The sequence below is a fragment of the Brachyhypopomus gauderio genome, chromosome 7, assembly GCF_052324685.1.
Source record: "Brachyhypopomus gauderio isolate BG-103 chromosome 7, BGAUD_0.2, whole genome shotgun sequence".
Lineage (NCBI taxonomy): Eukaryota > Metazoa > Chordata > Actinopteri > Gymnotiformes > Hypopomidae > Brachyhypopomus > Brachyhypopomus gauderio.
In genome coordinates this window covers 6,249,726-6,262,594 of record NC_135217.1, presented here as the reverse complement: position 1 = coordinate 6,262,594, position 12,869 = coordinate 6,249,726, and the positions used below count along the sequence as shown (strand labels likewise).

Sequence of the window (12,869 nt, the reverse complement as noted above, 5' to 3'; positions counted from 1 at the left end):
TTGTTTGACTTCAGTCTCTATGGCCCACTGCAGGGGTGCCACGATTTTGGAAGCTGGCAGCACGGTGCTAGGCCCAGAGGTGTCAGGAGGCGACTCCCACTGGCGGGACAGAGCATCAGGTTTGGCATTTTTTGTGCCCGGACGGTAGGAGAGCGTGAAGTCAAAGCGTCCGAAAAACAAGGACCACCTGGCTTGTCTGGGGTTCAGACGCTTGGCCTGCTGGAGGTAGGCCAGGTTCTTATGGTCAGTCCAGACCAGGAAAGGGTGCTTAGCCCCCTCCAGCCAGTGTCTCCACTCTTCGAGGGCCAATTTGACGGCCAAGAGTTCCTTGTCCCCCACGTCATAATTGCGCTCAGCTGGGGACATGCGATGGGAGTAATACGCACACGGATGGAGCTTAGGAGGGGACCCGGTTCTCTGGGAGAGAACAGCACCTACCCCGTAGTCAGACGCATCGACCTCAACTATGAATGGTAGGTCGGGATCCGGCATGCATAACACTGGTTCAGAAGTGAACTGAATTTTCAGGTCTTCGAAAGCTCGCTGGGCTTCGGGAGTCCAGACGAAGGGACCGGGGCTCTTTTTGGTGAGAGTAATCAGGGGAGCCGCAAGGGTACTGAAACCCTTAATGAAGCGGCGGTAGAAATTGGCGAACCCTAAAAAACGCTGTACCAGACGGAGTGAGGTAGGAGTGGGCCAATGAGCAACGGCCCGGACCTTGGAGGGGTCCATGGCCAGAGTGTTCTGGGCGATACGGTAACCTAGAAAACCTATTTCCTGGACATGAAACAGAGATTTTTCTAGTTTAATAAACAAGTGGTTTTCGAGGAGTAGTTGGAGCACCCGCCGGACGTGTTTTCTATGTTCGGTCTCGGATTTACTGTAGATGAGGATGTCATCCAGATAAACAAAGACGTATCTGTCCAGAGCCTCCCTCAGTACTTCGTTAATGAAGCGCTGGAACACGGCCGGGGCATTCATTAAACCGAAGGGCATGACAAGATACTCATAATGACCTGAGGGTGTGATAAACGCGGTCTTCCACTCGTCACCCTCTCTTACCCTGACTAAGTTGTAGGCACTTCTCAGATCAAGCTTAGTGAAGATTGTTGCCTGCTGGAGGGCCTCAAAGGCAGTAGCCATGAGGGGTAGAGGGTGACGATCCTTGACCGTGATCTTATTAAGCCCCCGGTAATCGATACAAGGTCTGAGTCCCCCGTCTTTTTTCCCCACAAAGAAAAACCCTGCTCCAGCGGGAGAGGTTGATGGCCGGATGAATCCGGCTGCCAGGGCCTCCTGTATATAAGTCTCCATGGCTCTACGTTCAGGTACGGCCAGGGAGAAAAGACGGCCTCTAGGGGGACTAGTGCCTGGCAGTAGCTCAATGGCTATGTCATGAGCCCTATGAGGAGGAAGGAAGCCAGCCTTTTTCTTGCTGAATACCTCTCTGAGGTCGTGGTAAACAGCAGGAACCTGAGTTAGGTCAACAGGGTCCGGAGAGTGACTGGTAGTGGTTTTGGGGTTGCTCTTTAGGCATGTTTCCTTGCAGATGGCTCCCCAACTACGGACTGAACGGGAAAGCCAATCTACTTCTGGGTTGTGGCGTTGGAGCCAAGGAAAACCCAGAATAAGACGCATCTGGGGCGCGCTAATGACATAAAGGGCGAGCTGTTCTTTGTGACCCCCAATACTCATGTCAAGCGGGATAGTCTGCTTATTGACTTCGCCTGAAGTCAAGGCACGTCCATCAACGGCCGCTACAGACAAAGGCTTGTCTAGGTCAACAAGCGGAACCCCCAGTTCTTTTGCCAAAGCGACGTCTATAAAATTGGCAGCAGCACCTGAATCAATAAATGCCAAGAGGTGTTTCCCTTCTGTCCCTCGCCAGGTAAGCGAAACGTGTATGAATAAACCATTGCTAGGAGGGTTTGAGACCGGGCCCGCCAGGACCTCCTCAGTTACTGGCGGACCGCTCCTTTTCCCTGTAGCTCGGGGCATTTTTGGAGTTTATGCCCTTCGCTACCGCAGTACAAGCATCTACCCTCCTGAAGGCGCGCTTGTCTTTCTTGCCTAGAAAGACGTGTGTGAGCTAGCTGCATAGGCTGCGGCTCGTTAACGGCCTCACGTGGCTCTACAACGCGTGTGGTGTCAGGCTTAGGTGTAACTGCCTGATGTTGCAACCGTCTAGCATGTCTACGTTCGCGGTAACGATTATCAAGACGCACAGTGAAAGCGATCAATGCGTCGAGATCAGAGGGAGGATCCCGAAGTGCCAGCTCATCTTTGAGCTCATCAGTTAACCCTTCCTGATAAATTGCTGTGAGTGCGTCAACTTCCCATCCGCTTTCTGAGGCTAGTGTTCTGAACGCCAGGGAATAATCAGCAACAGACATTTTACCTTGTCTTAGGCGCAAGAGACGAGACCCGAGTACACCCCCTGAAGATGGATGGTAAAATGCGCTCCTCATAGCTGCGGCAAAACGCTCGTGTGTAGTGCATACTTCTGCTTGTGCTTCCCATAGAGGGGTAGCCCAAGCCAGAGCTCTTTCTGTCAACAGTGCTACCACATAAGCCACTTTAGCACGCTCAGAGGGAAACCTGGAGGGCTGCTGCTCAAATATTAATGAACACTGCAGCAAAAATCCTCTGCACCCCTCAGGATCCCCTGAGTAGCGGGGTGGACACGGAAGAACAGGTTCAAGGTGTGGAGCTAAAACAGGGAGTTCAACAGGTCTAGCGGGAGGTGTAGGTGAAACTGCAGCAGAACCTGCTAGGGTCTGTATGGCGACTGTAACGTCATTAAGTTGCGCCGTAATCTGTCGCAATACCTGTTCGTGGCTGCCAAGCAACTGCCCTTGGTTAGTGAGGGCAGCTCTTAACTCCGCTGTTTCGTGCTTAGCGGCTGGATCCATGTTCAGGCTGATTCGTTCTGTAACGCGGGAGTACTGGGAGGTACTCACCGCGTATAGTGATAGAAGAAAGGTGGATCCAAGTGCCGTTTAACAGCACAACCGCGTTTGTCAGAACAGAACGCGAGTGCGAGAGTTAAAACACGAAACACAACCCAAATGAATAAACGAAAGCAACGCGGAAAAGTCAACGCGAGAAAATAAAAGGAAAGTCGTGGAAGCACGGTAAAACGATAAACAAAACCCAACGCGGAAAACTCAACGCGTGAAAAATAAAGCTCAACCGTAAGGAGACGGGAGAAACAAACAAAACAACAAACGTAACTTAAACAGCGCAGACACAGGCAACGTGAAAACGAAACTAAAGATGCCAGAGAAGGTGGCTGGCCAGCAGGCAGAAAAACGCCGCAGCAAAACAAAACCCCTTCCTAAAATATAAAGTCAGAATAAAGACAGGAAGAAAAAACAGACTTGGGAAAACTTGAGGTAGGTCAGAGCGACGCAGGAGATAGAATCTCGAAGAAGAGAAGGAGAGACAGAGAGAGAGCGGCGACGAGACACCTTGTAACTTGGAGAGTGCAACTTCGGGGAATGAAGGAGCAGGCTGATAGCGCGAGGGCAAAACCGAACGAATCAGCAATGATCTGTTTCCCACAGCTTCCTTAAGAAGGCTTCAGACAGCTGAAACAGATCATTGCTGATTACGCCCCGCAAGTCTAGGACTGACTCGGGTGCCCCTCCTGGTGGTGGAGGGAGTGGCATCCGAGCCAGCCCTGACAATTATACACAATAAAATATGTATAAACATACATAAGCATGCCCAGATAATCAACTGAACTACGCGTGTTTGGTGTGGTTCACAGGTCCACGGGCTGTCAGCCGCTGTGAGTGGGTCGTCCTGCACCACAGTAGAGCTGTGTGAGCAGGTGCAGGCGGCACGGCGAGAACAAGCGAGAAACAGAGATGGCAGTGCAGAAGCTAACAGGAGAAAGATGAGAAATGAGTGAGACCAAGGGGCGAGATGCTGAGGAGGAATGGAGCGAGACTGTGAGGAGCTAGACGGCGCCGCGGTGAGATTCTCTCTGGCTTCGGGACGAGACGCTACAAAAGACAGAAGTGTCAGAGACGGCGGCTGAAGAGACGGCACTGTCAGGGCTGGCGGATAATTAGTGTGTGTGTGTGTGTGTGTGTGTGTGTGTGTGTGTGTGTGTGTGTGTGTGGGCGAGGTGTATGCGTATCGTGTGCATGTGGGTGGGTGTGTGTGTACCTTATGCAGGTCTGGCATGAGGTCCTGGTACAGTGATCTAATCAGCATGTCGAGGGTGCGCTGACGCTTCTGAGCAAACGTCGGGGTCTCGAGGGTGGCTTTCTCTCCATTTATTACTGAACGAGAGAGGAACAAGGGTGAGATGGCAGACAGACGCCTGATGCGACGTGCAACGGTCGATTTAGTTAATAACGATTCATCTTTGTGCTTGTTTTACCGGTGTTTGCGTCTGCTAAAGTAACAAACAGAGCTATAAATCAAAACGCTCAGACTGACGTTTGACGAGTAAAAAGTCCCTGAACTCCTGGTGGTCGGTGAAGACCGGCGGGGAGGGGAGGGGGGGGCCAAACAACGGTACACTCTCCTCTGAGAAGATCTTCAACCTGTCACAACATCATCACGCGTCAGACCGGGTCACATCATCTCACTCACACGTGTCTGAAAATGACACTTATACAAACAGAAATGTACCTGTAGCTGTCATTCTGACTGTTATATCTAACTAAGGCAAAAATATCTGTCAAGTGAGTTAAGGATTTAACACAGTGTTAAAAAGGATAAATGTATAAACTCATACAGGACAGAACATGTAAGACACACAGACGGATTAACAGATAAAGAGGCCAGGTGATACATTTCCATTCGTGTAGATTATGGTCAGGTATTATGGTCGTGTAGATTATGGTCAGCCATTCGGGTTGAAGGGATACGTGTGAAGTGGGATCGGATCATGGAGGGTTTGAAGGACGGTGAGGCGTCATCCCCCTCCTGGAAAACGATGGTGACGATGTCGTTCCCGATATGTCTCTTCCTCTCCACCTGTGACAGGTGACAGGCCACATAAACAATATTCCACAGTATTCCACAACATGTTCGTTCACCTTCCTGTAGGTCACATTAACTCAGTAACAGCCACGGCTGTGCTGACACGGTGCTGGTCTGAAGACAAATGGGTCAGACAGACCAGCATTTTAACAACAGTATCATCTCGGTAAATGAGTTCTTTACAACTGGAAATGAGAAACTTTTGTCACTTTGAAGTAGCATTTTTTACTTCAATGTTGATACAAGGAATACTCTGTGTGTGTGTATGTGTGTGTGTGGGTGGTTGTTGTGTGTGTGTGTGTTTGTGTGTGTGTGTGTGTGTGTATGTGTGTGTGTGTGTGGGTGGTTGTTGTGTGTGTGTGTGTGTGTGTGTGTGTGTGTGTGGTTGTGTGCGATATATGCTCTTTTCACTGTCAGTACTGGTAAACGCAGCTTTGCAATAACTGCAAGTGGTTCTCTGTCCAGAGGAGATAAGACCTTGAGTGAGCGTAGGAACATCGTGCCATTGTGATCGCTCAAGATCTCACACTAGACCCGACACCTGAGCTGACGGAGGGAGCGATAGAATCAAAGGCGGAGAAGACGACCAGAACTGAGGGGAATGAGGCAGAATGAGACATATCAGGTTAATTGATGTTATGTAATGAGGATGAAAAGAAAAGTCTAGTTTGACAGTCTTCTGGTTACGCCACAGGAGAGACGGCGTCTCGAAACGTGACTGAAGATCCCTCTTCACAGCGAGAAGACGTTTGGAGGAATAATGGGAGGAGCTTTTCCAAAACCCTGCGCCTCATCTCAGAATCGTGCCATGGGCTTCCATGGTTACCGGCACGACTGCACCCTCCCCCGCCCTTAATGACGACGTGTCATCCAATAGCAGCAGCCGTCTGACTGCAGAAACGCACGACCAAACCAACCGCCTCAGAACTCCCTGGACATGGCGTGTCCGTGCTGTGGGACGAGCGGGGGAAGACACTGTCTCCCAGGGAGAGAAAAAGGGGACGTTCTTGACGCGCTGGCTCAGATGGTGTTCCACAGAGCACGCTTCTCCCTTACTGAACACAAGACTGGAGCGAACACAACGGCTGTTAATGGGCCGCCATTTTACCAGTCGCCATGGAGCATGGGCGGAGGGCAGGGGCGGGACCTGAACCTGAGTTTTGATGGGGTTGGTGGATGTGTGAAAGGATATTGGATCGGATAACATGTTAAACATCTAAAACCTACATATCTAGATGTAGATGCACATGAGGTGGCCAATCAGATTCAAGGGCTGGCTTAGCCTGACCCCCCCAGATACCATGTTGGCCCCGCCCCTGGCAGGCTTTACTTTCACGACTGCATTCCAAGTCCACCCTACTGGAGCCAACTGAGGCAAAATGGTCACCATCCAATATTTAAGAAGCTTTATTGCCTTCCAGTGAGTGAACAGTACAGGTATGAACATGAATGCAGGCTCAATGTTATGGAAGGTCACACCGCAAAATGCATCACCCTGTTCAAAACTCTACTCTCTGTTGTCACATGGTATTCTCTCATGTTATTCTTTATCTTTGTAGGCGTGAAACCTTATATGGACCGTATCTGTTGAGGCCACTTGGGGTTCAGCTCACACCAGGGGTCTTTGGTGAACATTTGGTCCGCCCATCTGGACCTGTGGCATCACAGTTGGGGAGCACGGGACCCTACATGACCAGTCATGTGTGTGAGATTAGTCCCCCTCATAACTATGTGACATTTGGGGAAGGTGTTCTGCATTTGTTCACATCATCACGTCTCACGTGTGAGCATTTAAAGAGGGGAATACCAGTGTATGAGAGGGGAGCTACGAGCTCTGCTGCTGAGACTTTTACAAAAATAAACATACGTTCTCATTCATAAGGTACTTCAACATGTCCAGGTTGCTAACTCACACTAAGTAGGCATACACTAGACCAGTGGTTCCCAAAGTGGGGGATGCGCCCCCTAGGTGGGGCGCGGAGCTATTGCAGGGGGGCGCGGAGCTTGGATGTAAAACATGTGCACATGTGTCAATATGGGGGGTGTGTGTGTGTGTGGGGGGGGGCAAAAACACTAGACAGACATACACGAGACAGACATACACTCTAGTGACAGATGTAACACATTACACATACATTAGACAGACATACACGAGGCGGACTTTGTATCTGTTACATCCTCCTGACATCATGTCATTACAACATCACTATAGTGAATATATTAGAGGTGTCAATTCCAAGTTCATAGATTAAAAGTCCTCACCAGGATTTTGCTCAAGCTTGCTAGATTTTCTAATTAGCAATCCAGTTAAAATTAGTCGAACCAACACATTCCAGGAAGCCTGAGCAAAATCCTGGTGAGGACTTTTTATCTATGAACCTGGAATTGACACCTCTAGAATATATAATTACAAATTATTATAGCAATCACATGGAAGCAATCAAAAAACAGTTTATACACAATTCCAGGTGAATAACCGCAGTGTAAGAAATGTAGAGATATTCAAACACTGTATCCAAAATGCCATTTCTCCAAAAGCACCATCATGTCATACATGACAAGTCCGTTTCAGCTGTGTGTCCTCTGTCCTGCTTGGCCTCATGTTCACGTATCTGATGCATGATCCTTTGACACAGCACTTACTGAAATGTATAGGTGCCATTCAGGACCATTCAGCTAGCATCTCCACACAGGTAAATGCACATGGACAAAAACGTCCAGATAACACAGTGGCCTCTCACCTGCCTGGTGATCCGGATAACATAGTGGCCTCTTAGCTCAGTTTAGTGCTTCCATCGGTCTTGAAAACCTCTGAACTACCTTTCACTCACTACAACCACAGGCTCTTTTTAACCAAGCATTTTCATTCTAAATACCAGAAACAACTGCAGGCTAATCGTCTAAACTAGCCTCCGAGATTAATGACCTTATTCAGCCCATAAGCTAATAGATTCCGGGAATCAGCCTAGAAAGGGCGTGTGTTACTCAGCAGCCCTGACTCTGATTTACACTACCACATCGTCTTGCACTCTGGGTTACAGCAGCGTAAAATGTCTCTGTGGATTAGCTGAGCAGTTATCAAATACATGTAAAGGCAAGTCAATCCAAGCCCAGTGACGGTCTTAAACAGTGTTAAAACAGACACTGTTGGCCCTTCAAAACTATATTGATTGACCTTTAGCTCTCTGCCTGACAAAGTCTCAAGTCTGAGTCAGATGCTGCTCTCTCTGTCTCTCTCTCTGTCTCTCATTCTCTCTCTGTCTCTCTTTCTCTGTCTCTCTCACACACACTTTTTCTCTCTCTCTGTCTCTCATTCTCTCTCTCTCTCTGTCTCTCTCTCTCTCACTGAAGCGCGATCCTTAAACTCCACATTATGTGACGTCACGTAGAGGACAAAATCACAGGAGTTCAGGGGGGTTTTCGTCATATGTGGAGGACCCAGACTCCCCCAGCTGGTGCTCAGCGGGCGTCGGCTCGGCGGCGGAAGGCCAGCGGGAGGCAGAAGAAGAGCTCAGCTCTGGAGGACGAGAGGAGAGTCTGAAACTCCTCCGACAAAATGAGACCAAACAGATGAAAACGCGCTGGACCCGCTGTGCCCGCTGTGCCCGGTGGGGCGAGTACTGCTGTGATGTCTGATCACAGATTTGAAGGTCCCGAGAGAGGAGGGAAGCAACAGGTCTGGGATACAGGTGAGCTAGGTGTGCTGTGTGCTGTGTGTGTGTGTGTGTGTGTGTGTGTGTGTGTGTGTGTGTGTGTGTGTGTGTGTGTGTGTGTGTGTGTGTGTGTGTGTGTGTGTGTGTTAGGACTCACCTGCTGTTTATTCTCTTTTGAGTAAGGTAACATGGTGGATACATGGAACATGAGCTCATGACCCTGATAAACTGTGTAGATGGAGTGAATTCCTGTAGTGTCATCTAACAGAGAGAGGGAGAGGGAGAGAGGGAGAGAGGGAGAGAGCGAGAGAGAGAGTAAAAAAGTTAAATGGAATAAATACTTTTTATGTGGCAGATGGAGGTTTATAAATATACATGAATGTATGTATATGTATGTTCATGGTAACATCTGTATTTATGCATGTGTGTGTTCATGTGTATGCATGAGTGTGTTTTGTTTTGTATGTATGTATGTATGTGTGTGTGTGCGTGCGTGCGTGTGTGTAGAGTATTTATGTGTAATCATCCAGATGTATGAGTGTGTGTAGTGTGTGTGTATGTGTGTGTGTGTGTGTGTGTGTGTGTGTGTGTGTGTGTGTGTGTGTGTGTGTGTGTGTGTGTGTGTGTGTGTGTGTGTGTGTGTGTGTGTGTGTGTCTTACTCTTAGTGTCCAGGCCTCCTCTATAACCAGCCCAGCCCTGTAGACAAACTGTGTCTCCAAGCAGATTCAAGAATTTATCAAAGTTCTCACTTCCCATCTCTATAAAAGACCAAAACAACAGAGCCTTTTACACAAGGTCACCATTACACAATATGTACACGTGTACATTAATATGGAGTATTAGGACGATAATGTTTTGCTCACCATTACTAAACATTTCATCATCTGTCAGCTGACCATCTTTGGCATAAAGTACTCCAAACTTAAAATTTACACTGCCCTGAAAACATATGCAGGAGTGGGGTAATATGTATTTTATGTTATATGTATATTTTATATGTATTATAATGATAAAACATGAATCCTAGTTATTAATGTATTATTATTTTAATCCTACTATTACCTCTTGCTCCTCCAGCACCAGTAAGTCCTGAAAGTTAAAGACAATAAACAAGTCTGAATTCAAAATGAAAAAAACCTGTTTTAGTGCAGAACAAACAGAAACACAAAGTGTTTACATTGTCAAGCCAGGCACGCAGCCTTGCAGACACACAAGCCTTCCTGCCAGTCTTCTAAGAGCTTTGAAGCTCTTCTCTCATCATGAGCGTGTGTTTTTAGGAAACACACACCAGGGTCCGAACGTTGGTGATGATTCACGGGTGGATTTGGACGACAACTGGCAACTTGGCCAGTGCATATCAGTCGAAAACTACACAGCCCAATTTAAAACCGTTGTGTACGTTTATATGTAAAGATGTGTGGGAATTTATCTCTGGACTTGCAGTGCATCATGGGAAAAACCAGCACAAGGATAATGGCCACTTGTAGCTTCACCACCTCGGCCCAGTTCACACCCGCTGATTCTGATCCACTACCAAAAGTGAAGACCAGTGGTCCCGTTTGGGGCCCCGAGACTCAGAGGAACATTCTAGGTGGGGGGTGGAGGGGGTGGAGAAGGTGGTGTGGGTGGAGCGGGTGGTGTGGGTGGGGGGTGGAGGGGGTGGTGTAGGTCGGGGGTGGTGTGGGTGGTGTAGGTAGGGGGTGGTGCGGGTGGTGTAGGTCGGGAGTGGTGCGGGTGGTGTAGGTGGGGGGTGGAGGGGGTGGTGTAGGTCGGGGGTGGTGTGGGTGGTGTAGGTAGGGGGTGGTGCGGGTGGTGTAGCTCGGGAGTGGTGTGGGTGGTGTAGGTGGGGGGTGGAGGGGGTGGTGTAGGTCGGGGGTGGTGTGGGTGGTGTAGGTGGGGGGTGGAGGGGGTGGTGTAGGTCGGGGGTGGTGCGGGTGGTGTAGGTCGGAAGTGGTGTGGGTGGTGTAGGTGGGGGGTGGAGGGGGTGGTGTAGGTCGGGGGTGGTGTGGGTGGTGTAGGTGGGGGGTGGAGGGGGTGAAGTAGGTGGAGCGGGTGGTGTGGGTGGAGGGAGTGGTGCGGGTGGTGTAGGTGGGGGGTGGAGGGGGTGGAGTGGGTGGAGGGAGTGGTGCAGGTGGTGTGGGTGGTGTGGGTGGAGGGGGTGGAGAGGGTGGAGCGGGGTGGTGTGGGTGGAGGGGGTGGAGCAGGTGGAGGGGGTGGTGTGGGTGGAGGGGGTGGAGCAGGTGGTGTGGGTGGAGGGAGTGGTGCGGGTGGTGTAGGTGGGGGGTGGAGGGGGTGGTGTAGGTAGGGGGTGGTGCGAGTGGTGTAGGTGGGGGGTGGAGGGGGTGGTGTAGGTAGGGGGTGGTGCGGGTGGTGTAGGTCGGGAGTGGTGTGGGTGGTGTAGGTGGGGGGTGGAGGGGGTGAAGTAGGTGGAGCGGGTGGTGTGGGTGGAGGGAGTGGTGTGGGTGGTGTAGGTGGGGGGTGGAGGGGGTGGTGTAGGTCGGGGGTGGAGGGGGTGGTGTAGGTCGGGGGTGGAGGGGGTGGAGCGGGTGGAGCTGGTGGAGGGGGTGGGGTGAAGTAGGTAGAGGGGGTGGTGCGGGTGGAGGGGGTGGGAGGGAGCGGGTGGGGGGGTGGAGTGGGTGGAGGGGGAGGGGGTGGAGTGGGTGGAGGGGGTGGAGGGGGTGTGGGTGAAGTAGGTGGAGGGGGTGGTGTGGGTGGAAGGGGTGCGGGTGGGGGGGGTAGTGCGGGTGGAGGGGGTGGTGTAGGTGGGGGGGGCAGCAGGCAAGGGTGAGTCCCACCTTCTGGATCTCCGGGTTGAGGATCTCCCTTGGGCCTTTCTCAAAGCGCTCCATGTTCATGGCACTGGTGAGAGAGAGAGAGAGAGAGAGAGAGAGAGAGAGAGAGAGAGAGAGAGAGAGAGAGAGAGAGAGAGAGAGAGAGAGAGAGAGAGAGAGAGAGAGAGAGTGACAGACACATCCAGATAGTGACAGAGAGTGACAGAGATGGAGAGACAGAAAGAGGGGGAGAGAGAGCCAGAAGCAAAAGAAAAAGAAAGGTGATCACAGAAACGATAAAGACAGAAATGATAAAGGTAAAACCTTGTGATCAATGATAAACTTGTGAACATGTGTAAAACAGCTGCATTATATTTTCTGTCCTGAAACGTTCCCTTTAACCCTAATCCCATGTGCTTTTGTGTGTGGTCAAGTCATCGCACAAGTTCTACTTACCTTAATATAGACTTGACTGATAGTGTTTTGGTGGGGCTGTAGGGGAGGCTGATCTTCAGCGTGCCCTGAAGAGGGAGACCACAGCACGTTCAGACGTGAAGAGAAAGATCTCAGCAGATTTAGACAGGAACATGCACCCACTGACCCCACTAGGACTTGAATAAGTGTCATAAATGAAACATATTCTACTAAAAAGAGCTGTGTGTGTGTGTGTGTGTGTGTGTGTGTGTGTGTGTGTGTGTGTTGGCTAGAAATCACTGACTAGAGCCGATGACACAAACGTGAACAAAAGCAGACGCGGACAGAAACACACATGCACAGGCTCTGACCGTCTTGCGCCAGAGGATGGCCCGGTACTGGGGGACTCTCTGGTTGTTCTGGTCTGACAGAACCACAGACAGGTAGAACGGGTTCTTCTCTGCATCCACCCCAACATAGTTCTGATGGACTGGAGACAGAATATGGAATATTACGTCGTCAGTCACGCAGGTAATGTAACACACATCTGTGCACGCGTGTAGGCCCGGTGAGAACGGATCCGGATCTTAAGGTTAATATACATGTTGTGCGTGATATTTCAGGGAGAAGTGGGGAAGCTGGAGAAAGTTTGCCAGGGTGGTTCTGGACGACAGGAAAGCGGCTCTTAGGAGGCAGAAGATGAATGAACACGGGCCAAAACCCAATTACAGGAGCAGGATCTGCACTGCTTCATGGCCTCCACCCATGCCGTGTCACATCCTCCGTCACATCCTCCGTCACCCCCTCTCCCTCTGTGCCCCTGACCCGCCCTCTGAAAGGGATCTGTGCTGAATTAAATCAATTACCATGACATAATGCAGGTATCTGCTTCCTGGGAATGCAAAGGCAGTGTGAGCCATGCAGAACTCTGTGTGGGGGCAAGGGAAATAATGAGAGAAAGAGAGAGAGGGAGAGAGAGAGGGAGAGAGAGAGGGAGAGAGGGAGAGAGAAAGAGAGAGGGAGGGAGAG

At 50.4% G+C, this 12,869-nt stretch overlaps 1 protein-coding gene across 7 annotated transcripts in view; it reads right to left on the bottom strand.

Annotated features, from left to right (window-relative positions):
* Positions 1 to 12,869, bottom strand: part of garnl3 (GTPase activating Rap/RanGAP domain like 3) — a 69,445-nt gene that overhangs the window by 20,766 nt on the left and 35,810 nt on the right. For 6 of the 7 annotated variants that reach the window (XM_077011198.1, XM_077011201.1, XM_077011199.1 and 3 more), the window contains 11 exons: positions 12,212 to 12,330; positions 11,883 to 11,947; positions 11,451 to 11,514; positions 9,718 to 9,744; positions 9,519 to 9,594; positions 9,315 to 9,413; positions 8,812 to 8,915; positions 4,887 to 4,995; positions 4,648 to 4,693; positions 4,453 to 4,559; positions 4,177 to 4,292 (listed from right to left, as the gene is read on the bottom strand). In XM_077011198.1, the coding sequence (XP_076867313.1) occupies positions 4,177 to 4,292; positions 4,453 to 4,559; positions 4,648 to 4,693; positions 4,887 to 4,995; positions 8,812 to 8,915; positions 9,315 to 9,413; positions 9,519 to 9,594; positions 9,718 to 9,744; positions 11,451 to 11,514; positions 11,883 to 11,947; positions 12,212 to 12,330 (932 nt within the window). Of the gene's footprint in view, positions 1 to 4,176; positions 4,293 to 4,452; positions 4,560 to 4,647; positions 4,694 to 4,886; positions 4,996 to 8,811; positions 8,916 to 9,314; positions 9,414 to 9,518; positions 9,595 to 9,717; positions 9,745 to 11,450; positions 11,515 to 11,882; positions 11,948 to 12,195; positions 12,331 to 12,869 lie in introns of all 7 variants that reach the window. The other variant, XM_077011203.1, reaches the window with a different exon arrangement.